Source organism: Zonotrichia albicollis, chromosome 6 (assembly GCF_047830755.1).
Source record: "Zonotrichia albicollis isolate bZonAlb1 chromosome 6, bZonAlb1.hap1, whole genome shotgun sequence".
In the NCBI taxonomy this organism is placed as follows: domain Eukaryota; kingdom Metazoa; phylum Chordata; class Aves; order Passeriformes; family Passerellidae; genus Zonotrichia; species Zonotrichia albicollis.
The window spans coordinates 46,689,655-46,717,120 of record NC_133824.1 but is presented as its reverse complement, the minus strand read 5'-3'; the positions used below and the strand labels follow the sequence as shown (position 1 = coordinate 46,717,120).

General features: G+C 37.5%; 1 protein-coding gene across 9 annotated transcripts in view; it reads left to right on the top strand.

Moving 5' to 3' along the window:
* The window catches only part of IRAG1 (inositol 1,4,5-triphosphate receptor associated 1), a 73,966-nt gene that overhangs the window by 29,381 nt on the left and 17,119 nt on the right, over positions 1-27,466 (top strand). For 8 of the 9 annotated variants that reach the window (XM_026797735.2, XM_074543443.1, XM_026797734.2 and 5 more), the window contains 9 exons: positions 9,279-9,342; positions 12,363-12,439; positions 13,473-13,661; positions 19,167-19,267; positions 20,451-20,521; positions 22,509-22,682; positions 24,128-24,177; positions 24,590-24,631; positions 25,197-25,787. In XM_026797735.2, coding sequence (XP_026653536.2) covers positions 13,593-13,661; positions 19,167-19,267; positions 20,451-20,521; positions 22,509-22,682; positions 24,128-24,177; positions 24,590-24,631; positions 25,197-25,787 — 1,098 coding nt within the window. In that variant the 5' untranslated portion in view covers positions 9,279-9,342; positions 12,363-12,439; positions 13,473-13,592. Of the gene's footprint in view, positions 1-9,047; positions 9,114-9,278; positions 9,343-12,362; positions 12,440-13,472; positions 13,662-19,166; positions 19,268-20,450; positions 20,522-22,508; positions 22,683-24,127; positions 24,178-24,589; positions 24,632-25,196; positions 25,788-27,466 lie in introns of those variants that run through there. The other variant, XM_074543441.1, reaches the window with a different exon arrangement.

Below are 27,466 nucleotides of genomic sequence, written 5' to 3'. Positions count from 1 at the left end.
TTATTATCTAAAAGTTAGGAACTAGGATGAAAGTCTTAAGTGATAATCAAGTTATAAAGCAATCAGTTCTCAAATCAGAAGTTTGTTTTGTTTGGGCAGAATAACAAAGCAGTTCAAGGTCAACATCAAAATATTGAAGGAGATGTTTGGAAAGAATGAGCATCCTTCATTGTGTGCCTTTATCTTGGTCTCTAAGTCTTTTTATTTCCCTTCCATTACCTCAGGTAGATAATGCACAGCTTTTTTTTTCTTGGCATTTGCCAGAATGTTGTCCAGAGGCACTCTAAACCTCTAAAACTTTGATTAACAGTAAAACTTTGGATGCATTGGTATTTCAGCATTTCTTCTGTTAAGATTAGTCTTAAATATGTAGATTTATGGTATTGTTAAAATTGCAGTGAGTTTCTATATCTTCTTTTAAGAGATATTTTCTAAATAATTTACCTTGTTTTGTATTTTTTCTTTCATAATATATTAGAATTACTCAATCTTTTTCGTTCCATAATTCTCTACAAGTGTTTTAAACTTTAAATAATGGGTTCCATTACTTTAATGCAACCTTGTTTACTTTATTTGACATAAAGAAAGAAAAGACAGGTAAGGTAATAAATCTTAATGTTTGTGGCTAATTCTATACTAATTGTTTATAAGTAGGCAAATACAGAATGCCATTTTGACTCATCATATATCAAGTTGTAAAATTAGCATTATTACATCCCCATGACAATTTCTTAGTAGAGCAATAAGAGCAATACTGAGTTCCAGCATAGTTTATACAGTGCAATATAACTAAAACAGGACTAAGAAACATGAATTTGGGTCAATTTAGCTCAGTGTCAAGATGTGATTGCTGCTCCTTTCCCACTTTTTCTCCTTGCTCCTCTCCCAGGAGATACCACACTGTCAGCAGCTGCAATGGAACAGGAAGTGTTGTACAAACTCAGTTATTTGCTGCTTGTGAACTGAGGGACTGAAATGCAATTCCATGCCTTACTCACTGCTCTTACTGCAGAAATGTAGTGCCCTGGAAAAACCAGACAATTGCAGTAGGTCTGATATTTTTGTGGCAAACCTTGACCCCTGGCATGTCCTGGAATTTTTTTTAAAGCCTAATAGAATAAGAATAATTCAGTTCCTTTTTATGCCCTTCTCACATCCCCTATTTTAATTTTAAATTTTGAGGTAAAAATATCAAAACTAGTATATGAAATGCAGCTCCCAAGTGTAGAGTTCTCTTTCCCTGCAGAAGTAGTTCTCTGGTTTAAGCTCATCTCTTTCCTAGGGCCTCTCTGTGCACAACACTGATTAAACCATTCCAAATGAGTGTGGGGTTTTTTTAGATGTTGATGAGATGAGATTGTTTATAAAGCTGGTACATTATTTTTTGGATCAGCTCCTGGATATAATCAGGAATGGAATGGTGTTGGCTAAATAATTTTATCAGGGAAAGATTTTCACAAAGGACGTGAGGAACATTTTGCTCCACTTGGCTTGTGCTCTTCCAGAAGAGCAGAGCTGTTGTTTTCTTCAAAGCTTTTTTTCTGAACTGTCTTACTACTCAGAAAAATGTGGGGTTTTGGTAAAGTATGTGCCAGTCAATGCATAAAAATTCCTTTATTTTTCTGATAGTTTTGATTTTTATTATTAACTTTCCAAGTCCTAGGTTTTGAAAAACAGTAATTGAAAATGGCAGAAATAAGGTTAATAAACTATGTATTCTCAGAGTGTGGTATCTGGTAGCCTTCTGAAGGAAAATGAAGTTATTTTTCTTACCATGTTTTCTAGGAGATGCAAACCAATAAGTATAATATTCCAATTAGAGTGCAAATTGTAGAGATCCTGAATCTAGAATTTTAACAAGCAGCTGAGAAGAGCTTAAAAGTAAGAGGAATTCTTACTTTTTGTAAGAATTTGTAAGATGATTTAAGTGAATGAATTGTACTTCATTCACTTAAATCATCAAAGGTTAGCTTTGGAAATGCTGACTTCAGCCTGGTCCATATGCAGAATACACCACTGTGACCTTAAAGTGAGGACACTGCAAGGAGATGGTCAAATTCTCCTTTAGGACCTTGATGTTAATACCTGGAAGACAAATAGAATGGTTGAGGTGCTTTTGAAGTGGAAGGTGTAAGAGAACATTCACTTCCTTACTTTTAAGGACACCTGAAAAATGAAAGGTTGAGTTGCTTTTAGCAATTTTTTGCTTTTTAGCATTACCATGTGCTCCCAATCTTGAGATTCTGTGAGTAGAGGCTTTGTCAGATGTAGTGGCAAGGCAGCTCTGGAGCTGGTTTGGGGTTTTTTGTTTGGGTTTTTTTGGTACTAGCAGTAATCTCTTGTCCCTCATTTTAGATTCTGATGGCATGCAAACTTCGAGAGCACAGGAAATGGGGACTTGCTTCTCTTTTCTCACAAATAACTGCTTGCTTTCATTTTCAGACCCTCCTTTCTGCAAGTCAGCAAATCTGTTCTTTCTGAAGAGATGAAGCAGTGTGCTTTCTCCCTTTCCCCCATATTAAAATGAACAGCTCAGGTTAAATTTTCCTGAAGCTACTGCATCTGGATTTCAAATAAGGATTAAAAAGGGCAAATTATTTACCCTGTGATTTTGGCCATGGGTTCTTGATTGCAACCACTGGGAAGTCTCCTTCTGGCCACATAGAGTTCAGGCCAAGTAGCTGATTTGGGGATCTAAGAGCAGGAGAGAACCGTGACACTTTTCAAGTCAGAGATGCAGCCAGAGATTACCTGAGAGAGGGTTGCAAGTGCTACCTGAGAATAAGTATCCCCTTGGGATGCTGGTATTTTCAAACCAGGGACAGGAGGCAGAGCATTACTTTTCAGTTATCAGATAAAGCATCTGTGTAGTCACTCAGTTGTAATGGTGATATGATGCACTGCTCTGCTAAAAATTTTAGTCAGAACTCAGCTGTCCTCAGTCCTTTCATTTTAAGGCTTTGTGTGCACTGGGAGTTTGGACACAGTGTTATTTTCACACTATGAAGTTCTTAGAGCAAGCATTCCGAAACTGATGTAATTTTTATTTTAAATTTAATTTTTACAAATTGTGATAGGAAAAGGCAGCATATTTATAGCACAATTCAATTTATATTCTATGTAAAGGCTGCTTGCAGAAGGGTGCATCTCACAAAGTTCACCAGATGTTATGACTGAAGTTTAACTCAGTGCTTGGCCTGTATTATAAAATAACCTTTTAAAGAATGCAAATTAACATATTACCTTGGGAGATATAAGAACAGCCATGTCATGAGCACACCTGATGAAACAGTCTCTGTGCTAACAGCTTGTTTCTATATGACGTATGAATTTTGGAGGATTTATTTCACCTCTGTCTTAGTTACTGTCATCCTGTCTATTGCAACACCTTCACAGCCCTCAAATTATTAAATCAGATTTGCTTTGTTGGTTTCACCTTGAATTTAATAACTGCCTCAATTAGCCCAATTAGCAAAAGAGGGACTCTGAGGAATTTGTTGCTGATTCAGCATGTGCCTCATTGGAGGGTCATCCAATCCAATTCATTGCTAACTTGGCCAGTAAAATGCACATAGAATATCTTTGCTAAATGCATCAGTAACAATGTGATCTTTCTGTCTCTGAATATTGTGGGCCTTAGCTTTTAAGTACCAGTTTAAAAAAACTAAACCAAACAAACCAACCAAGATCAGGCTTCATCCAAGCTACTGAAAGCCTGCCTTTACATAGTAAGTTGAACTGTGCTGTAAATATGCTGCCTCTTCCTATCACACCTTCTAAAAATTAAATTTAAATGAAAAAATGCATCAGTTTAGGAATGCTTACTGTAAGAACTTTGTAGTGTGAAAATAACACCGTGTGACTACGTCTTGGTTCTATTCAGAGTATTTATAATGTCCCAGAAGCACAGTCAGTAGCAAGGAATAACACAGTCCTCAGAAATCTGTAAATGATTCAGCAATACAGGCAAAAAAAAGTGTGTTTGCAGAATATTGTATTGCATTAATAGATCTTTTGAGAAAAATAGAGCTTTTGGCTCCAATTTTGCTTTGACATCACACCTTCTTCCCTCACCCCACCTCTTTGGGGAATACTAAAATTGAGCAGTCATCCTTTGTATTATTAATATATTTTTGTTGGTTTTGTTGCTGCTGCTGCTGTTATACCTGTTTTTAGAGCTAGATATTGATAAGAGAAATTAGTGTTTCTGCTGCCCTCAAAATTGTCTGTTTCTAGGAAAAAAGCTTAAAATGTGGCATTACAAAGTATTACTGCTTTTTCACGCTTCTGTATTGTGTGCTGGCCGGAAGGAAGAGGTGACATGATGAGCTTTGTTTTTTCACAGACAGCTAGGCCTGCTGGTTTCATGTGTACTCTAGGAATAAAATTGGACTGTTCCTAGCAAAAGCAGCAATTCTTGTGACCTAACATACAGCATCCCCAGATCCAAGCTGGGACATTGCAGCCTGGAGGAGTGAACTAGCAGGTCTATAGAAAAATGTAAGCAGTCAAAATCCACACAATGGCTGTTTATTTGGATAAGTTGATAGAGAAGATATTCCTGTCCTGGTGTACAGCAGTACGTGAAAAAACATTCAGTGGACTAAGAGCCATAATTCTTTTCTCATAAAAATGAAACACCTTCATGCTCTTTTGGTGTGTGTTCATTTTTCAATGCAAAAATAGATGTCCATGTATCATTAAAGTAAGCAAATGTCAATCTGATTGTGTCCAGCAAGGATAAAATGGGAATAAAATGCTTGTTTTGCTGCTTTGCCCTTTATCTATGCAAGATAGAAAGCCAAGTATAATCTCCCTGATTGAAAGCCCACAATTGCATTTGAGATCCCAAAGAAAGCTATTTATTGCTGGTTTGTTCAACCAAGTTCACCCTCTGGGATTACCCTTTGTGATTGGGAAAGACAGAATTTAGTTTGATTTCTTCATTTGGAAAATTTTTTGCTTGACTAGCAACAAGACTCCTGGGTCATTAAGCAATAGTGTTCTGCCCTAATTGCCTTCAACTTATTTATGTTTCTAGTCAGGCCCTTGGTAGTAGTTTTTTCCAAATTATGCAAAGTTGATATCCTGCTGCCCTGCAAAGCAGAATAATTTATAGAATGTTTCTATGTAGAAATTGCTTTCAAACATTTTACTTCATATAGAAATCTTAAGGTTTTTCTTTAAAAAGTATGAACTGACACCAAGGACTCTGATTATTTTGTTTCCCCCTAATCTTATCTGTCTCCCCTCCACACAAACTTATTTGTTCTCTTTTTGCATTGACTAAGAATATAGACAAGTGGCAATTTGAGAAAATATCAACTCAATCTCCCAACTCTGCCTACACTGTAGACAAAAATAAATGTGTAACTAGAATGTGATGAATAATACATGCAGTCTAAGAAACATATCTAGATTTTTCCAAATCTGTGAGAAGGAGTAGAAGAAAGAAACCCAAGTGACTCTGTGTGACTGAGTAGGTGATGCTCATTTAGGCAAAAGCATGTTGGGCAGTATTATCATCTCCTGGTATCCTGAATGGTGCAATTTCTGTTGGGAGATTGATCAGGGCACAGGTCCTGCATCACCACACAACAAGGCTGGCACTGCCTCCTAAACAATTCTGCTTTTAAATAGGAAGTCGTCTAGGAGGAGGAAGAGAGAAATGTTTTTTACTCAAATATTATTTCAACTTTTTTTTTATATATCCTGTTTTAAGATCACTGCCTTTATGCTGTAATAGACTTTTTTCCAGGTACTTCCTAGCTCTGGGTTTGTTTTGAACTGCTCTCCTGAATGACACCAAGTGTACTGCTCTCCCACTCTTACCTTCACACTTTCTTATATGCTGTTCCTTATGCTTAGAAATCCTTGTTCTCCATGCCAAATATCCTCCCACTCTATATTCACATTATTCCTTTAAGCTGCATTTCCTTAAAGTTTATAAAAAATAATCTTCAAGTTAAGAAATATAGCAACTATGCATTGAGATCTGACAGTCTTCTGATCATCAGGTTTGCTACTGTTGGCTGAATTCTTTAACTTATACATAATACTGAATAAATCAGGGATTCATTCTTCCTTAATATCACATGTACCATCTTTTTCACTATATATATATATATATATATGTATATTTAAAATTTTATTTTAAAGTACCTCAAAGTTCATCCCAACTAATTTCCTAGAGGCCACCTGCCTGAGCAGTGCTTTTTGTTGTCTTCTCACTTTTCCAGCTGAAAGCCCATGATAAGGAAAAAAAAATAGGACAGTAAGACATCCTTCTCATAAGAGAGCTGAGTCCAGTATCTTAGGTGCAGACTTAACCAGATAAAATTGCCATTTTGGAGTTCTGTCTCAAAAATATTTGTTCAAAGAAATGCCCCAGAATGAATAAAAACTGCAAGTGAAGCAGAACATATTTTTTTCCTGAACTTGTATGCAATTCTTAAAACCATTTGTTTTCATAGGGAGGTTGTGCTGCTTATAACCTCATTTCCTTATATTTTCATTAGTGCTAGATAAAAAACCCCTGAAAATAAAAAAATTGCATCCAAACCAGAGTAACTTATAAAAGTTTGATTCATGCAACATTGACTCCTACTTGCCTCTTAAAAAAAAACCACCAAAAAGTGGTATTGGGAAATTTTCAGGCTATCTAAAATAGGCTTTCCTTAAAAGAAATACCTTTTTTAAAAATCTGGGTCTACTAGTCTAAAAAGCTTGTGAAATACTGCTCCTCAGTGTTTCTAAAATATGTACATTCTTCATCTGTTTGCTGATTGTCTGCAGCATAAAATTCAGCCTAGAATTCTTGCAAGGCAAAAAAAGTCATTGTAAGCCACTCCAAAGATGCTTTGCTGCAAGAGAAATAAATCTAAACACTGACTGCTAACAAAACAGAAACTGTAAAAACATTGTTAAAACAAATGAAGTTGACATTTTACAGAAAGAAAAGTGCTATTTTTGAACACAGTTATGATCTTTTAGTAAGACCTAAAATTCCATTTAGCTATGTTAAAATGTTTGTCTGTGAGTGAAATAGGTCCAATTGCTTTTTCTCTTAATGTATCAAGGAAAAGCTGAAGTTGGGACCAGAATGGATCCTCTAGGAGTTAAGTGCAGAACTCCCAGAAGAAATTTTCCACTAAACCCTTTTAGAATTAGTTTTCAGATTTCCTTAAACTCTGATGTAAATTTTTGATACATAATCAAACCAAATGCCTTGTTGTAGGGGTTGGTCTTGTTGATAATGGAACAGCATCACCTTTCAGCCCCAAACCTTTTGGTTTTCAGTCTTAACAGTGTCATAACTGCCCATTATTGGAGATATTCTCCCAGGATGCATGTCAGGCTGGGCATGCATCAAAACATTTTACTTTCTGCCTGACCCAACTTTTCCTTTCTCTCATTCAAGCAGATAATTGAAAGCCATCCAGTTTTGTGTGTTCCTGAGCTATGAGGAAAACAGGAAGCAGAAAAGGAGATTCTTTCCTGTCATGCTGCTCTGTAAATCAAGTCCTACATGTGTAGCTTGTAGTTCCAAGGACATCTGTAACCACTGAGTTTGAGGAGAGTTTAGGAATTGTATTTTCTTTCAGCTTTTGCTAGTTTCTTCCTTTAAAATATTTTTGTGACAGAATTATTCACATTTAACCCTTGTCTCTGAGGCTGCAACCTGAAAGTGTTCTGATTGTCAATAATTTTTATTGAAGTCACTCAGGAATCTCAATACTCAGGAATTAGTCTCAGAACGAGAACAGATCCTTTGAATTCACACAATGGTTGCAGATACACTGCATGCCTCAATAGAATTGTTCTGTATCCTAAAAGCAGAAACACCACTTTGTCTTCCAGGTTTTCCCTCGAGCAGTTGTATGGGTTTAGTGTGGCTGGAACTCACTGAAGTTATCACAGAGGTGCCTTATTTTTGTCCTGGGGCTATGGCTGTGTGGTTTGGTAAATTGGCTGTAGCAGGATCTTAATATTTTGCAAACTTGAGTATTTAACATGAAAAACCACTCTTTTGTCATAAAACTGAGCTGCAGTAGGAAACTACTAGTCATTTTTTTCCCTGTGTTGCAGACAATAAAGAAAATGTCTCCCAGTTTCCATGTAGGACCTTTTGTCACAAAGGGCAAGAATGTACATGAGTCAGCTTCAGTTGTGGCATTCTTTTTCCTTTTCCCAATGAATGTTCCTATTATACAAAGATCTTGGAGTCCTAATGCAAAATTTCAAAGTGTTTCTATTTAGATATTCTGCATCTGTTTTTAGGGGGTTTGTTTCTTTTGTTTTGTTGTGGTTTTGGGTTTTTAAAATTTTAGGGGATAGTTAATGTATGCCAACAAACTGTATATCTTAAGCTATAATCATGCTTTGTGTTTGAAAACACTTTTTTGGTACAAGCATAAGAAGAACACCCTGTTTTGCTCAGACTTTGTTTGAAGGAAGTTTACTGGGTCTTAAGTACATCAAAGCTGCAAAATGTTACATGAATTCCATGTGTTTTTACAACTATACCAAAAGGAGTGCTAAAAGTTACCTTTTCAATTTGGTAGTGTTTTACAACCACTGCACAGGAAAAAAGTTGCAAAAAGCCACTCAGAATTGTGCAGTTCAGCTGCTGCACCATGAGCAAGTAGCTCCTGTTTTGACAAACGAGACTTGACCACAGGCAGCATGAGGTCAAGAATTATTAATAAAATGCTTTCTTAAGTGGTTTTTTCTGCTCTTTTTTTTGTGTTCCCTCCTTAGGATGTGATAGAGCATTTGGGGTCAGGTGCCCAGCTATCAGTGGGGATGGAGTAAAGCACCTTTCTCTGAGCCCTTGCTGACATGGACTCAGCCATGACTCAGCCAGGGGAAGTTAACTGATTATACTTAACTTTCTCTGCTATGGTAAAATAACTTGCAGAGAGAACACACTGAAAGCCAAGGGCCTCTAAATACTTTTCCCTTTTATGGAATTGAGCTCCCAGATCTCCATTTCCTGGAGATTGAACTCTAAGCCTACACAGTGGTAAAAGAAAGTTCTCTGCATTCACTGATCTGTATCTGACTACAAATTTGAGCTCAGGATATAATTTTTTTCCTAACTATTTTAAGCAGTAAGTTTATAATAACAGACCAAAATGTTAAAAGCACTCCATCCTCTCTCTTATTTCTTTTTCTTACTTTTTTTCTTTAGATTGTCTCCTCTTAGTGTGGGAATGAGCAGAATTTTGTGAACTGGATAGGTAATTTCTTTGTGTGTTTTTTCACTCATTTTGTAGGTGCACAAGGCTCGTGTATACTGAAATTGTAGATCTTCACCCACGTCCATTCTGCCTGTGACATGTGAGTTAATCTCTACAAGTATTTAATTTTAAAAGATAATTTTGAAGCTTTTGTCATTTCTGAAAGAATTGAGTTTTGGGGGAGATCACTTACTTTGAGAAAACATTAGAATAATCTAATTAAATCCTTTGATAAGATAGAGGCAGGCCAGCGGGAGCTTGATTAAAGAAGAAAAAAAAAAGAAATTAAATAGAAATAAGAGGATCTTGAAATTATCCCCATGCCTAGGATGCTAGTATGTGTTCATGCACCTTAACTGTTTTCAAAGTGCAGGTGTATTTTTAAGCTCTCTTTTCAGAGTCTTCAGGGCCAATAATTACAGGTGTTTCAGTTGGTCCCTCACTGAATTGCACATGTTGCTAACACCGTTTCCTTCTTTGACTGAAACATGTTTGTTCCTGTGGAAAGGAGGCAAAGCTGGCAACGCTCATGGTAGCATGATTCCAAAGGCTGTTCAGCTGGCAGGTGAGCCAGGCTTAGAAGCAGGCTAGTCAAGCTCTACACACTCTAGCTCAGGGTTCAGTAAGGCTGTCAGCTGGTTTTGCAAATAGAAGTGTAAATTTCTGTAAGCTCCAAGGCGGCCCTCTACCCTAATGCTCTGCTGAAAAAGAAAAAATGTACCTTCTAGTGACATAAAATTTCCAAGGGCATTTCTTTATCTTCTATCTACGTTTTGAGATGCAGATAAGCTCCTCTAATTCTTGGAGAGTGTTCTCACAAAATCTCTTATTTTTGTGCATTTTGACTCCATTTGACACTTACTGGGGCTGTTTTCATTGCTCAGCTAAAGGGGCATAAGGTCACTTCAGCAGTGATGGAAGAACATTTTTTCACTAATATTTAGGTTTCCATCTTTTCTAAACCTTTGCCTTTCCTACTAGTGTAGGAGGCAGTAACTGATTAGAAAATGGCAGAACTTCTTGCAGAGCATGGTATATCCACTTGCATTTACAATATATGATGTTTGTGCTGGGTAAGCATCATAGTCTTTTAAAAATATGGGCTACTGACTTTAAGAACACTGCCCGGGTTAAAATTAAGCTTTTAGTCTGAAAGTTAATTATTTTGGAATTCTAAATCATACAGTTTATTAATTGACCCACATCCTTATACTGAAATACCAAAATGCAGTACCCCTCACTTTGGCAGTGTAGTGGACTGCAGCAATGCAGTTGAGATGTGCAAAGATGGTGTTTGATTCAAGAAGCCTAAGAGTATGAATAATTATGTGTAAGCTTTCACTGCTCCAGTACAGTCCTCAGCACTGGGGTTTTCTGGAGTTGTACTAGGAAAAAATGGAAAGTCAGAAGAAGAAATTTTCCTACTGATCAGCACAGAGATTTGAAGCTTATTCCTATTTGCAAGATATCTCTGTAAGGAAATCAGAGTAGGGTTCTAATTGTGTTGGAGACAGCCTGAACTCAGTCCACTCCAAATCTGGGGGTTGTTAAGGTGGCATAAATTCATCTTTCTACCCTCTGTTTTCCCTTGGCTGTACTTTCTGTGCTGCATCTCTAGGACAACACAGCTTGGGATTTGTCCCTTTCTATTCTTAGACAAGCCTGATTATTTATTTATTTTTCCTTTAAAGATTTTTTGCTTTTTAAATCTGAAAAATGAACTGAAACTTGACGTGCTTAATAGCTCTTTCTTGTTTCAAGATAAGTTGCATTACTTTAAGTTTAGTATGTACTAAGAACTCAGTTTAGACTGGGAATAAACCACTTTGGTGCAATAGCTTCTACAATTCCATGTAGGACTGCAAGCATGCTTTGGCCATGACTTGAAACATTGCTGATTTTTCAGGCCCAGCATTGGGTTGAATGTGTCAGAACCATAATAAATTCATAAGGGGAACACTAAGAGGGATTAGATAGATAGCCAGATTTGTATTTTTTCTTTCTCTCTCTTTTTTTTTTTTTTTTTTTAAATTTGAAACTGAGTTCTTGCAAACTCTGAAATTGTGTAGGATGGCAGGATTTTGTTACAGAGATTAAAAGTAAGTCTGTGTCCCTTTTTTTAGTTACCTTTTTTCCACCTCAGTTTCATGTGTTGCTAATAGTTGGTGACTGGGTTTGATACAAAAAAACTTAATTATTGAAACATACAGCTGTTCAGTATCTGTCTAACCTGTGGATTTATTAAAATATACATAATCATAAATAGGTCTTTTCCATCCTATTAGGGACTTTAATTGTTTTGCCTTAATAGCCATTTTTAAAGATTTTATTCATAGCAAGTTTTCTCTACTCTTGTTTGAAGTCAGGGGTGGGTAAAATCATGATACAAACATGAACTGCCACTTAGTTTTGTAGAGTTAGAAAATCACCTGTAACAGGTACATGTCTAGAAAAGCTTGAAACATGCTGTTCCGACAGCATGCACTGCTCTGAAAAATCTTTATGCCCACTGCTCAAAAAGAGTCAGAGAATCTGTATCTTGGTCTTCATAATGATGCCACATGTGCTGCATCTTTTTCAGAGGTGTTATTGAGGAACTGCAATGATATAATTACTTTTTTCTGAAGTCACCAATACTTGTGTAGGATCATTTTTACAATCTATTCATTCTGCATTATCATGTGAGATGGCCTTGTATTCCTCTTCTAGTGAAAGAGAAAATTAAGTTTCCAACTTAATGTGAAATGAACATAATAAAAGCATGGGTCTTAGCTGCTTCTGTAGTTCAAAGTTTTCACACATTCTGTAGGTTTTACAACACAGATTTTCTTCTATGAGAGCTGAGGTGAGGCACTTGTCACTACTGAGACTGCTTCAGTGTTTCTTGTGAATGGTTTTGCCTCTTTTTGCTTTAATTTTAAAGCAACAGATGTATTTTGACAAATGAAATTGGCAACCTCAATAAACCAGCATGTTCCTGAATACATTTCTTTGCCCACCCCTGAAATGGAAAGGAAAACTGTAGCAGGTTCATTCGCAATGCAGTAGGCAGCAGTTCCTGGTGGAGACACAGTGTGGGCACCAGGTGGCCTCAGCTGTGTGTGTGTGTGTGTCCTGCAGGCACCGCCGGGGAGTGCAGTGAGCATTCATGAGGACACTGCTGAGGACAGCTCCCTGACTCCTGGGCAGGTGACACAGTAAGTATTGCAACCCATCCACTGCCAATCCAAGGACTGATTTGTGCTTTGCACTGCTGATCCTCAGACTTTGGTGCAGGCTTTCATGCTGATGTTACCCTTGTGAATGCATTGCCTCCCCTTGATACTAATAATAAGAATTTTCTCACCTAATAGGCAGTGATTTTTTTTTTTTTTCCTTCTTTGGGCATTTCTGCTGTTTTGCTTTGAAAGTGTCTTGCCCTTGTTGTCTTGTGCAGAGGTACACCAAGTCTTTTCACAATTCACCTTGCTCAAAGGAGAAGTGCCACCCTCTAGGGTTCCAGTTTTGATCCTCTGAGATCAGAGATCATGCTCTGTAGCATTAAGGCTATTAGATACTAAAGGCATATTACGGAAGAGATGACTGAGAGGGGACCCTAGCAATGTCTGTCAGTATCTGGATGGAAGTGGCAGAGGATGGATCCAGACTCTGCTTGGTGGTGCTGAGCAATAGAGAAGAGTCAGGGGCAGAAACTGATGCACAGGAAGTTCCACGTGAACATGAGGAAGAACTTCTGAGCAGATTGCACTGGAACAGATTGTCTGAAGAGGCTGTGGAGTCTCCCTCACTGGGGATATTCAGGAACTTTCTGGATGCAATTCTGTTTCATGAGCTCTGGGATGATGCAGCTTGAACAGGGAGGTTGGACCAGATGACCCTGTGGTCCCTTCCAACCTGAACCATTCTGATGTTCTGTGATATCCAGGATATGGTAACAGGATGCTGTTTACTTCTTAGAGGATATTTAGAGAAGGCAGTTTGGTCACATCATAATGACAAAATGAAAATTGTAAGATGGAGAAAAGAGATGGAAATAGCAACAAGAACAGAAGGTTGTCTGTTTTGAATGCATTTGCTAAGTTGTACTTGACCTTGAAAGCTTTAGTTACTAAGACACAAGACAGCATTTTAAATTTAAACCTTAATACTGTTTGTTATTGTAAAGTGATCTCAGTTTTGGAGCATAGAGTTTTAAATGGATTTGATTTGTATTTTTGGCATCCAACCCAGCCTGCAGATCACGAGGCCTCGCAGAGCTTATGCCTTCAGGCTAACTTGAAACAGATACTGCCAGCAGTGCATGGTCCTCTTAGTCAACCTTGCAGTTCCACGTGCTTCACGCTGCCCACCATGCCAACCTTACCTGAAGACAAGGGACAAGCAAAAGAGGCCCAGCACAACAGCTCTCCTCCAGCCAAAGTAAGCTCTCTTACTTGCAAAGGTGTTTTCTGACACTTGCTGGAAACCTGAGGCTGAAACATGTCTGTGTATATTTAGGGCTTTGTGAAATCAAATCTATTTGTTGCTTTATTAGGGTGTTTTGCTTAATTGATGAAACTATGAATGATCCTTCAGCTGAAATCCTTTGAGTTCCTCAAATATTTTATAACCTAAGGGATGAGAACCTAAATTGCTCAAGCAGTTGTTTATCATTTTGAACTGGAGGCTTATAAATGGTTCAGAACAGAAAGACATATATCAAAACTGTCCAAAAATGACCTTTGTGATGTTATTAAAGCAAACTTTAAACTTTGAGAACAGAACTTAGGCTTGCACTTCAACAACTAGTGTTGCTTTTACAGATATAGAAGATGTTATGCAATTCATGTGTGTGTGAAATATGGAGATGGGCTTTTTTTGGTTTGCAGTCTTTCTCAGTGCTTTATTTGCCACAGCAGTAGATGGTCATACACTGGAACTAGTGAGAGGCAGGTGGGTGTTCCTCAGGCATTTCATCAGTTTGCTTCAAATTTGTGTGGCATCTACATGACTTGACATGTTTTCATTCCAGATAAATATGAAAAATCAGTAACAGATGGGTCTTCCCTATTTGCAGTAATCTATACCACAGATAAAAAGTAGCTTCATGCTTTAATAAACTGAGGTTGGATTTTTTTGTCTGTTGTTAGCTGAAGTAAAGAATCTTACTGTGATTAGGAAATCACAGGCTGTTGCGGTGTGTTGCAATGTCCTGTTTTACCTTCTCCCTTCCCCCTCGCCCCTCGCTGAGTGTGCCCTGTCAATCAGGCTAACATACCAGCAAGGCGTCGTGTGATAGGTGTCCCTAGTCCCTTGAGACCCTGCCCCTTCACCTGGTTGGTGGCTCACCTGTCCCCTCCCCTTCCCCTGCCCTGAGCTTAAAATGTTAATGAGACCATGCGGCCTTTATTCTGTTGGAGGAATTGTCCCAGTGCAGACCTCTGCACCCATGGAATAAACATCTGGATATAACCCTCTAGCAGAATCCACTCCCTTTCTTATCTTCACCATCGCCAGAAGCTCTCTCTCCTGAGGTAAACGGAGTCCTGACAAGCCTGGACTTGCGTCTTGTGCCCCGCTGCACTCTCCGCCAGCCAAGGTATCTCTGGGGTAAAACACCACAGTGCTGCCTTTGGCCCAGCAGCGAGGGTCAGAACTGGCCCAGGCACCATCTAACTGGTTATATTGGGATTCATATTCTAATACAGGCTAACCAAATTAGTTTTTATGCAAACTGATGTAAAGAAAGAGAGGATTTATTGTCTGGCATATCCTCAGTTAAAGATGAGACACTGCCATTAGCTTTGGGGACACTACATTCCGGACTTTAGGTGAAAACATCCTCTACTTTAACATGGTTGGAAAAAACTGGCAGCAGTGAGCTCTGCACTGATTTGTCCTGCCTTCCATCTAAGCTGCACATGTGCTGAGTGTTAATTTCCTGCCTTAAGATAAACACCCCAGCTGGATACAAATTCATCAAGACTACCATCTGATAACATCTATTAGCTGAAGAAGATTTAATTGGGGCTTTTTAAACTCACCTACGTGAAATGTATTTTAGTACAAAAGACTTGCTGTATAAAACTTATTTAGAGATGAAAAATATTAAAATCTAGCAAACATCATTAATTCCAATCCTGAATGTGCATGTTAAGTGGGAGAAATGAAAATTTCCAACCTCCTGATATAAAAGCATTAAATTTTTAATACATTTTCCAGGCCTTTTAGATGTAGGTCTTAAAAGGACTGTGGTAATGTGATAGTTCATGAATCAGGTCACTGTGCAAAATGCTTCATTTTAGATAAGTGTTTGTTTTAGGCACAAAATTGTGGTGGAGTAATTTTAACCAAAACACTGCTCATAAGCCTACTTAAGGTTTGCTACTAGCCAGTGCTGTGAAAATTTGATCATTTTCATAGCTGTTGTCACTCTTGGCTCTTGCTGCAGGTCAAGTTCTACAGCCTGACTGTAAGTCACTCTAAGTAAAACAGCTTATTGTGAGATAAGGACTTACAAGCAAGGAGAGGGCATCAGAAGGAGTTTAAAGTTGGTGAATTTGCTTTCTGCCACTCAACAAAATTTTCAACAAAAAAGTTTGAAATTTCTTCTCATCTAGAGCGCTGTCTGGTGTCTATCACCTTCCCCATTCTCTTTCAGGAGAATCTTCCCCACCTTTTCCCTGCATGCCCAAATGCACAGATTGCAAAACAGTTCTGACAAAAAGAAAATGAACATCACATGTTCATTTTAATGTTTAATGTCAAATGTTACATCACATGTAGCTTTCTGCATGCTTCAAGTATGATCATGCTTTTACATGATGGAAGGCCTGGGTTCTATGTCTCAAATTTATTTTGAGAAAACAAATGTTTTCATTTCAGTATTTCTTAATGCAGCCTGTCTTTTTCTGAAGTTCAGTCTAGACTTTTAATTAATATCTAAGAGTATGGCCAGGTTGCAGAGGATTTTCTGTTTCCTAGTTTTCTGTTGTTTTGGGTTTTTTTCCACAGTGCTTTAAAGAATTCAGGTGTTATACAGTAAAGCTGTTACCTGACTGCCTGGCATGGTAGGTCTTTCAGCAGAGTATCTTTGTATGCCTTCTCCCCTCACCATCCCATTCATGTAAAAATCACCTGAATTTGTCTGGATTATAAACATTTCAAAAGCACATTGTCTGTATGCTTAGTGAGGGCCTGGTAGAACTTAACAGCCAGAATGTCTGGAGGTTCTACTTCCATCCCTGATCCTTGTGGCTGCTCTATTATGGACCAAACTGCCTGTGCCACCCTCTCAGCCCTCCACATGCCTCCCTGCAAGTCTGGGTGGCTCCTGGTCACCCATGTGAAGCAGTTCTCTCCTGAGCCACAGAGGTGGAGTCAGTTTTACCCTATTTTTTTTTTTTTTTTTTTTTTTTTTTTTTTTTGGGCGGGGGAGGGCTTTGGACAAAAAGGAAGTAAAGAGTTGGGTAGCAGGGAACCACAGGTAGTAGGAGATGAGGCAACTGTTGGGAATAGTTGAGGAGCAGATGAGTCTGGAAGCTCCCAAGGGAGCAGAGTTAAAGGCACACAAATAAAAAAGTGATGGAAATCTTCTGTGACATCTCTGTAGAGTTGTACAACACTGCACTGTTGTGCGGCAGCTTAAGCTTCCTGTTAAAGCTTCTCTTCCAAGGCCTGTGTAGGGCAGCCTGAGCACTGAGAATCTGTAACAATTCCTTGTGATTGGAGCCAGCTGGCCCTGCAAAGAGCTTCCTGCTCTGGTTGTTCCTGTCCCTCTCCCGGACAAGGCAGGTTTGGACAACAGGGCCATGAGGTTTCACTTGTGTGGATCCTGAACTCCTATGGCTGCTGACCAGGATTAATGTTTTCTACCTGACCTGAACTAGCCTGGACCACAAACTCTTTTTTTAATTTTTTTTTTTTTAATGAGCTGTTTTTAGAGTCCTAAAATGGGCTTGAGTGACTTCAAGGCTGTTGTTACATCATTCAGAAGTTTTTGCTTTCTGGCAGTCACAAGATTGTAAAAACACTATGCATGTGTGTTCAGCTGCTTTGCCCTACAAGCAGGGGAGTCACCTGAGTTTTCTGACTGACAAAATATATTGTCACTTTTTAACATTTTCAAGGATATTACTAAAATTGCTTTCAAGCTATTGTCATAAAATGTCACTTGTGCATTTGAATCACATATGCTCTGGGATTTTAACATTTTCAGAATTGCAATGATATTTTTTCCTAAATTTAAATCTTCACAGTGTTTTCTTGGCATGTTCCCCATCCTGCTCTCCTGTGACTGACAAAGTGAACTTGCCAAGGCAGTTCATATGAGAATTATGAGTATGGAAGTGTGAAGCTGCTTGAAAAAAATTTTAGTAAAAAAAATTTGCTATTTACAGTAGAATCAAGAATCCTAACTCAAGTGTCCAAATCAAGGCCAATTTCATTGCCTTTGAGAGATAAAAAAGTGTTTTGCTATGTATTTTAATATTATACCATTTCCCATGTATTCTAGAGTTCTTTTACTTGATCAGAAAATGTTATTTTAACAAGAATAAAATGCATCACTGGCAGAGATGTTGCAAGGAGTTCTGTGGTAAATGACAGAAATTGGCAGTCAAGTAAGAATCAGCTTTCTTATGGAAGAGAATAGAATAGAATGGTTTAGGACAGAAGAGACCTTTAAGGTCATGCAGTTCCAACTGCTCTGTTATGGACAGGGACCTTCCACTAGAGCAGGTAGCTCAGAGCTCCCCCCAAACTGGCCTGGAACACTTCTAGAGTCTAAAACTGACTTACTAAACTGTGACTTATTCATTCTGTTAATGCCTAAATTAGTGCTATTGCCACAGATTTTTCTTACCTGCCTTACAAATTTCTTGTGAAGCTTTGGGATGTAGTTTCAAGGAAATTGTAGACTCCAAATAACAAACTAAAAGAAAACTCTCATGTATATCAGTGCCTAGCAGAAGCAATTAGGATTTGAGAATTTACAAATTATTCTTTAAATTTGAGAAGTCACTTGACAGCAGTCCACTGCCTCTGCTGGGAAGCTTTCCCTTCAGCTGTTTTCTGGTTTTAATCTGAACACAGTACTTGGAGTAGAAGTAATCATTTTCTTACCACATATGAGAGGCCCACATTAATTTATGTGAACTTGATGCATCTCCACTTGTGATATCTCACAGGAAATGGGTTATTTTTCTTCAGATGAATGGTATAATTACGCGGAATGTGTGAGATTAAGTTCTTGAGGCAAGGTCTCATATTTAAGCAGGCAAGCACATACTAATATTCAGTACCAGCTTGCCAGTTTCTTTTAGCACTTCAAAATTATATTTTATTAAATATTTAGATTACATTTTAAAAAATAGGTTTCCAAGTAATTTGAGGGAAAATAATGTGGAGCTCTTAACAAGATAATTTTAAATTATTTTTTTTGAGTTTTGAGCATCATGTGTACATTTAATACTGTGTTTATTCAAGATTTCATTATACATTACTATCATTTGGAGGGTTTGTGTGCTTAATTTAGCCCTGTTATGCAGAGCTGCTTTTCACTCTTGCATTCAGCTCATAAATTCACCAAACTCTTGGACATGTACTTCACTTGAGGAATGGTTTGCTGTGTGCAAAACCAGACTGTGACTGCCTTTTTAAAGCTTTCTCATTAGCTCCATGCTTATTGAATTCAGCTTGCATGCATAAAAAGTTTTTAAGGAAAACAGATATTCCCGGTCTCCATCATGTCTTTTGAGTAATTTAAGTCTGGGCCTCTAATTCATGTTTGTTTTGTCAAATTACAGCTAATTATATTTTATTTCAATTACTTTTTCTTTTTTAGATAAATTGAGAAATACACATTGTTTTCCACACAGACAGTCAATGTTCAGTGGTTTAAATTTCTGTTTAATTACATTTTTATATTTGTCATACACCATTCAGGACACAACTGTTGAAGGGACAACATGCAGCACACCTTCTATTGTTCTTCCGGAGAATGCTGTCATTCCAGATGTAGAAATTGATAAAAATCTGGTTAACAGGTACTGTATAATACATTAGCAATCCATCCATAAATTTCAGGGGCTGTGTTTCTAAAACATTGCTCTAAAATGTATGTTATGTGAAAATATTAATGCTGTGTCTCTGTGAGTTGGTCATATTGCCTTTGCATTTTGAGAATGGTGTTTGGGATGCAGGGTGGAGGAACAGGAATATAACCGAGACTAAAAGAGAAGAGTAACACAGAACACTGAGCCTGACAACCCCACTCACTGAGCTGGACAACTTAAATATCTAGTTTGACCACTGTGATACAATGGATTTGAAGCAGTTTTGGGCCTGTTCACATAGATGGGACAAGAATACCACCTTGAGGTTAAGCATATGTGAAAGTAAGTCATTGAATAGCAGTAGTAATCTTGTTTGAAGTTGAAAACTTCAATTCAGTTTCCAGTTATTATATTTACTCTGATGAAGCATATTTCCTGACCTGGGCTTTTTAATTTTATTGACCTGCCACTAAACTTAAAATATGAGGAAAAAACATATCAAAAATATATTTTGTAAATCTATAATTTGTTTGTATTTTAAAAAGTGTGCTTCTCCAAACCTCAAGATTAGTTTAGAATCAGAATTTATCTGCAGCCCTTCAAAAGCAGAATTATTTGCAGGATTGATATTTACACTTCTGCCATTTTTTGAGACTTTTACTTGGTTTGCAGTTTAAAAAGATTCTGTGGGAGTCAATGTAGGAGCCTAAGGAATTATTTTAGCCATAAAATTTAGTTTAAGAAGCAATAAAAATTCAGAAATACTAAGTCTTTTGGGGGTTTTTGTTGGTGGGGTTTTTTTGGTGGGGATTTTTTGGGGTTTTTTTGGGTTTGTGGGGGTTTTTTCCTATATGCCATTCTTACATTATTTTGAAGTGATGGTAATAATCTACAGAAATGTACAGGTTTTTTCCTAAGAAATCAGGTTCACAGTGAATGAGATTAATAGCAAATTTTAGAACTTCTTTGTTAGATCAATTTCTGCAATTTTCCTTCTTTCCACAATCTCCTCCATTTTCCAGTTGTTTGGAGGTGAGAGGAACTGCAATAAATGCTTTTTGTCTTAATTTTTAAATCTAAGGGCTTTAATTTTAATATTAATTTTTAATAGGTAATTAGGACCTCTTTTTGGTGCCATACTCCATTTTTTTTTTGTGTTCACTTTTCTCCCTAGGCCTCGGAGTCCCCATAGGAGACATTCTAACCGTGCCACCAGGAATTCAACAAGTTCACTGACTTCTGTTGGTAAGAAGTGATTATTCATTTCAGCTAGGATGTATTCTCAGAAAATATGGCATGCAATGAAAACCTGTATAGAGAGTCTGACTGTATTGACCACAATTTTTTTTCTCTGTGCACACTGTGTAATGCATGCACAGGGAATGCTGCTGGGATGTTGAATTGTGATCATGAGTTTGTAAGTGGACTGCATGCAGACCAATTTAGGGAAATGCACACATTGTTACTTTCAGAAATTGTTAATTGGTGCATTAGCTTAACATCTTTAGAAAGCTCAACATATAAATGCTTTATTTCTTGTAGAATACAAAATACTGGTTTTGGTACACTTGAGCTTCTCTTTTGTAGGCACAGGGAAAGTGTCATGGGAGGTCTTGTCTCTCAAACTTCCAACACACAAATTTGAGTTTAAACCAAAACAGATATTTCTCTGAAAATAGATTGCTTTAGAATATTCAATCTGTAAGTATGGTTTTTGACATCCTTGAAATTGAACTAAATTTAAGGAAATTAAAGCCAAAGGACTTCTCTCTCCCCCTCAAAAAATCAATCAAAAACCAATAGTGAAACAACAAAAAACTCTTGAGTTTTTGCTGCTTGCTTAAATCCTTAGCTTTTCTGAAAACAGATGGTTCTGTAATGGCTCTTGTCAAATTTTAAAATATTTTTCTCATATTACCTGATGACTTTCCTCCCCCTCACCCAAGCTGTTCTTTAGATGTTCATAAAAGCCATTTAAACTGACTCACACAGAAAGGACCTTTCTGAGAACTGCCTGCTTTCTTTGCTGCATCATAGGCTGGAGAAGTGTAAAAATTGGTGCTCAAACTTTAGTGTTTTCAACCAATTTAAATGCCACAGATTAATGAAGTGTTAAATTAATTGTTAGAACAATGTGCATAAATCTTTGCTGGCTGAGTTTGTGGGTTCTTAACCATGAAAAACTGAACATGAAAACTCCATGAAGAAGCTCAGTCTGCAACAGAAATGCCATTACTGTAAGTGGAGATGGATCTAATGGCACTTTTATTTAGAAATGAGAAAAACTGCATTGGAGACACAGCTGGAAAAGCCAGTTTCACATATGCAGAGAATTTTTGATCACAGTGAATTAATCTTAGTAGATTACCTGTGGTTTTGAGGACTTGCTCTAAGCTTGAGATTGTAACAACATAAGAAATTGTCCAGGTTTAGAGCAAATTTAGGGAAGAATCCCCCCAAAGGAGCTCCGGTGGGAAAAGCAGATCCAATCGGCCCCTCCCCTCAACTGGTCTGGGGAAAAAAAAAATACCTCCTTGGAGAAAGGTGGAAAAAAACCCTGTTTGTTAAACAATAAGACCAAAACAGTATCAAAACAATGAGACCCCTTGCCACTCTAAAAGAGATGACAAACTGAGAAAACCCCGGGTTCAAGCAGCAGCTCACTCAGTCTCTGATCAGTCTCTGATCAGTCTCTCGGTGCTGGAATTGTCGCAGGCCGGGCCTGGCCTGGTGGGCCACAGCTGCAGCTGCCGGTGCTCTCCTGGGTGTTCAGTCCAGAGCAGTTCCAAGAGGTCCAAAGAAAAGGGAAAAAAAACAGTCCAGGGAACTTCTTTGCCTCAGCTAGCTAACACTAACTAAAAGCAAAAGAAGAGCTCTCTGCCCCGCTGTCTGTCCGCAGACAACACAGTCAGGAGCAGGAATGTGGAGGTGTGAGTGCAGTGTCTGAAAACAAACTGCACGCTTCTTCTCTCTCCCTCTTCACTCTCTGTAACACTCTTAAAGGTACAAAACTTATTATTATTCAACATAAACAGAATGAGATGATTTGGGATAAAAGCATCATATAGTCAACCCAGGACAGAAATGAGCAGACAATTTTTTGTTCTATGCAAGCTCAAAGCTAAATTTATAGGTATAAATTTACAGGCTTGCTTTGAACTTGTTGCTCTTACATGCCACAATATACCTGGAAATGCAAGGTCCGGCTCTAATTCTAACATTTTCTACACAGACAATAGTGGTCATGTGATTGATCTGGTGAATGATCCACTACCAGATGTTAAAATATCAGAGGAAGACAAAAAGAAGAACCTTGAATTGTTAGAAGAAGCAAAGAAAGTGAGTGAGAGGTTCCTAACACGCAGAGGCAGGAAGTCAAGAAGCAGCCTCTCAGAGTCACCCACAGGTAGGGGCAGATCCTGAAAACCAGATTTCATATTCTCCTTCAAACCTCTCTAAAGGCAAACATCTCCTGTAATCTATACATTGCTGCTGTTGCCATACTCTTGGTTAATGTGAAGGTCAGAATATCCCTCATGTCCTCCACAAGGTTGCACAAAAACAGAAATGCCCCATCCATGTACCCAGATGTGTCTGGGTAAAATGGTGTAAAGTTGCACTGCAAACAGTGTAACAAGGCATGAAATATTTCTATTGAAAAGTGAAAAATGCTCACAAATTGTTGTTTAAATGAAATTCTAGTGACTAGAAACCATCCTGGGAAAAACATCCCCTCCAGACACAATTACACTGCCTCTTATTCTGAACATAGACATAAACTAAGGTAAATGGACCAGATCCTCCTTTAAAAACAGCAGAATAAACTGTTTTGTTCTAGAATGTCATTTGAAATTACTTTTCCTTTTATTTGAAGTGTTTTAAAACTGGAACAAAATGCCATTTTACCATGAAATAGGACTTTCATTTTGCTTTGAAATGCCATCTCAAACTCTCTGGAGGAAAAAAACCCCACAGCTATAGATCACCTCTTTTTTATCCTAAATTCCTCATGAATCTTGTCTTGTGCTGTCTCCCCTCAGTGCTTACAGTATCAGAAAACTGAAGAGAGCAAGGATTCCCTGTATCAATAGAAATTAATCAATTTTTGACAAGTATAAGACATGAAACATGCTCTAAACTCCTAATTGCCAAGTACAACCTGGCAATTAAAATGACTTATCAGGTTCTAGACAAACACATGACTATGATGTTGAAGCTTTAATCTCATTTGAATTCTAAAAATACAGAAGGTACAAGCCTAGAAAGTAAAATCACCTTTTCATTTTGTTTATGCCTTTGTTCTAATGAAGCAGTTACCCCTACTCTTAGTCCTAAAGTTCACTCATAGCATCTCAGACCAGTTCTCTCTCTCCCACTTCCATCAGGTAAAATGATCATTAAGGGAGAAAAAGACCTCTAAGATCATCAAATCCAATCATTTGCAGGCTCAAACTTTAACTTGTAAAAGCTCACCAAAAAAGCATTTGTTTAGTATTTCTTGAGAAGAGTAGATTTAAGCATCCTGTCCTGAATATGATAAAGCTCTGAATGCATACAAAATAGATTTTTAAATATACATATTTTTATTATATTTTTATTGCTGTGGTGTTGCAAGGTCACATGTTCTATTTTCTAAATTTTGTCAATACAGAGTTTTGAGAAGCTTTAATGATGTTTCACTTGCTATGTGTTTGATTATTTTTTTCCTGTTTTAATAGTATTTTTGACATTTGAATTTTTGTCCTTCATGTATTATTGGAAACTGTGCACATATGGATTTGGTAATGCTATATTAGTAAAACTTTTGAGCAAAATATCAGGATATGCCCTAATTACATGTCTATCTTTCAGGATCTGATGCATGCACAGCCACTAGTATTGAGTCAGTATCTCCAGGGCAGGTAAGAGCTGAATAGTCTGTGCAATAATCTGATTATTATTATAATTTGCTTTCCTTTTAGTCCCTGATAAAAATTGTATATTTGGAAAACCATTTTATATGCCAAAATTGGATTACTGGTACTTTCTCTGTACATCAAGGGACAAATAAATATTTAGTCTGAAGACAGAAATCTATGAAGTAACAAGACCTGAAAGATCATGAAGATTTATTAAGTGTAGAAAATAGAAAAAGATGCAATATAACCCTAATCTATGAAAAAGCTAATCCCTGAAGTTATTCCATAAATAAATACAATAAGCAATGTAAAAATGATGAGATTCAAAGTTCAGCTGTTAATAGCTATATCTAATGTTTGTAGCATAGGTGTGAAACAGAACCTTGTAAGCAGTTTTTTCAATTTTTTTTGCTAGAATAACAGAATTGTGAAAGAGGATGACAGGCAAACTGCAGAGGTAAGTGTTTCACATTGAGAGCTGAACAGATTGTGCTGGTTTGTCTTAGTACACATATGACTTACTGATGGGACTAAAAATACTGAAAGATTGTTCACTGGGTGAAAAGAAAATTACAATACTTCAAGAAATGATGAAGCACCTGCAAAAGAGGTAAAGGACAATGGGCTTACCATTTGATCTTTTTACCCTATCATGCACCCTGCTCTAGCTCAATTAGAATCAATATACTAAATAACTTTAAATATCTGCTATAGCCATTTTGGTGTATGTCAGTGATTTAGACTTTCCATGACATTAGCATGCTGAGGAGCTTGGCTTTAGGAGGATTGATGTAATGGAATCTGGAATGGGAGAGGTTAACTCAAAAGTTCAGAGAGGAGATTCCAAAGTCAATATCCTTTAAGTGCCTTTTAAAAATGATTTCTTTTGTCAACAGCACATATTCAAAAGCAAATGTCACTGAAAAGGAAATGGCTTTTTACAATGAAAATCTGTCCTTGGGCAGGGGAAAAGTGGAATCTGGATTTGATTCTCTGTTTCATGTGGGTCCCTGTACTTTCAGAATGCTGCAAAAGGATTAATTGATCGAAGGCAGAATGATCAAAGAAAGATTTCTCAGGGAAGGTTGGTTCCTCGTTCTGCTAGCTTTGAAAACTGCAAAGAGAAGCTCTCAGACCAAAAGGAAAACTTTGATCCATGTAAACATATGGATACTTTACCTAAATTCTCCCCTTCAGCTGGTGATGGTGGCAGAATGTCTCTTAATACTTGCATGAATGTTTGTGAAAATGAACTTGGAAAATCATTCCTCAAGAAAGGGAAAGAAAGTGATGTTCCTTTAAGAACCCATCTACCAGGACCAGGAATAGGAAATATGGACTCAAAGCTAAAAATTCCTGTTCCAGAAATGAGGGACCATAAAGTTCCATTTAAACCAGAATTTAAACTGTGTGGACTGCGTCCCCCTCTATTACGGGCTGTGTCATGGGATAGCTTGGAGCCTGGACAGAAAGAGAAAAACCCTTTAAAATTACCTTCTGAGGAAGATAAAAGCTTTCTTGGTAATAAATCCAGCAATCAGTTAAAAGCATTCAAAGACCTTCAAATCCAAGTTCAGCCAGTTCGAATGCAGAAGCTGACAAAGCTCAGAGAGGTAAGTCCTGTCATCAGCTGTATCCTGTTTTAAAAAGGCATTTTCATACCCTACTAAACTTTTAACTTGTTTAGAATTATTTTTATCACTGCAAGAAACAGACAGTGATAAAATGGGAAACTGTTTCAGCATAAACAACACAAAATTGTATCATGTTTTCTCTTTGCAACTCTTCTTTACTAAATTGTAACCCGTAAGTAAATTCCATGGAATTACTCTATTTCTTAGTTCTCCTCAGGTATGCATCAAGTGCACTGTGGTACTTCAAGGTATACATATGCATGTGCTCTTGCATGTTTATATTTGAAGATCTCAGAGGACAGGAAATGGGTTTGAAATGATTGGTTCATTATTGAACTGTCTCAGAAAATGTCTCAAAGTGTTCAGACCTGTAGAACTGGGCATCTCTGACAGCAAGGGCAGATAGAGCATGTCCAGATTTACAGTTCCTAATCATAACCTGCTGAAAATATGTCAGCTTCTAAATGAGTTGTTAAATAAATTCCCAAATTGTAAATAATTAAATCCTAGGGAAAAAAGCAGAAACTTCCTGAAATTATAAATCACCTAAAGAAAGCAGTGAACACGTCTCTATTGCTAATAATGACTTTCGAAAGAAAAAAAAAAGAGGCAGCAGGTACTTTCCTGAACAGCCTAATAAGGATATTTTCCTTAACCCCCAGTAGTTAATATTTTAAGATTAATATAAGGCTGACAAGTGAGGACATCAGTTCTGAACTTTGGTTAATTCATTCCCATTGTATTGTTTGGGAATGGCAGCTTCATTATTCACACTTTTCCTATTGATATAACACACACATTCTTAGTGTGTATGTACTGGAAGTTTTGATTATAGGGCCCCATATAATTCCAGGAGTAATTCTTCCCTGTGAGGGTTGTGAGGCCCTGGCCCAGGGTGCCCAGAGCAGCTGTGGCTGCCCCTGGATCCCTGGCAGGGTCCAAGGCCAGGCTGGATGGGGCTTGGAGCAGCCTGGGCTGGTGAAGCTTTCTCTGCCCGTGGCAGGGGCTTTGTAACCACATGATCTTTAAGGTCCCTTTCAACCCAAGTCATTCTATAATTCTTTAATTCTATCATTTTGAATGACCTAGAAACTGATAAGCACAAATAAGAGAATAAAAAAATTTTTGCAACGTGATCTATAATTCCAGTTAGGCAAGATTTGAGCTCTGTCTCCAGTGGGAATTGTCTGCTCATAAACAAAAACAGGTATTTGTGAACTTAAATATGTGAGAATATGAAAGAAAATGAGACGATGATAAAAGGAGAAATAAGACAACAAGGTTTAATCCTTGAGAGTGCATTTTTCCCTATCTGTAAGGAATAGAGGTAGAACACAGTAACAATGAAGCATCCCAAGTTCTGGTCTTAATAAAGTCAAAGTCTCACATGTAGGATTTTCTGAATTTCTTCTGTTATCTGGGATACTTAGTTATTACTGTGACTATATCAAAATTACTTTTTTATTGTCAGGTACTGAAGCTGTCACTTACCAGAACTCTACATATCTACTTGAATAAGGGGCACATTTCACAAATCTCTGTTTGCATGACCAGGAATTTTCCTAAATAATGCCTGTATGGAATTTGAAATATGTAATATTCTAGAGTGTGTGTGAATTTATGAGTATCCTGGTATGTAGCATCTGACTGTAATGTAA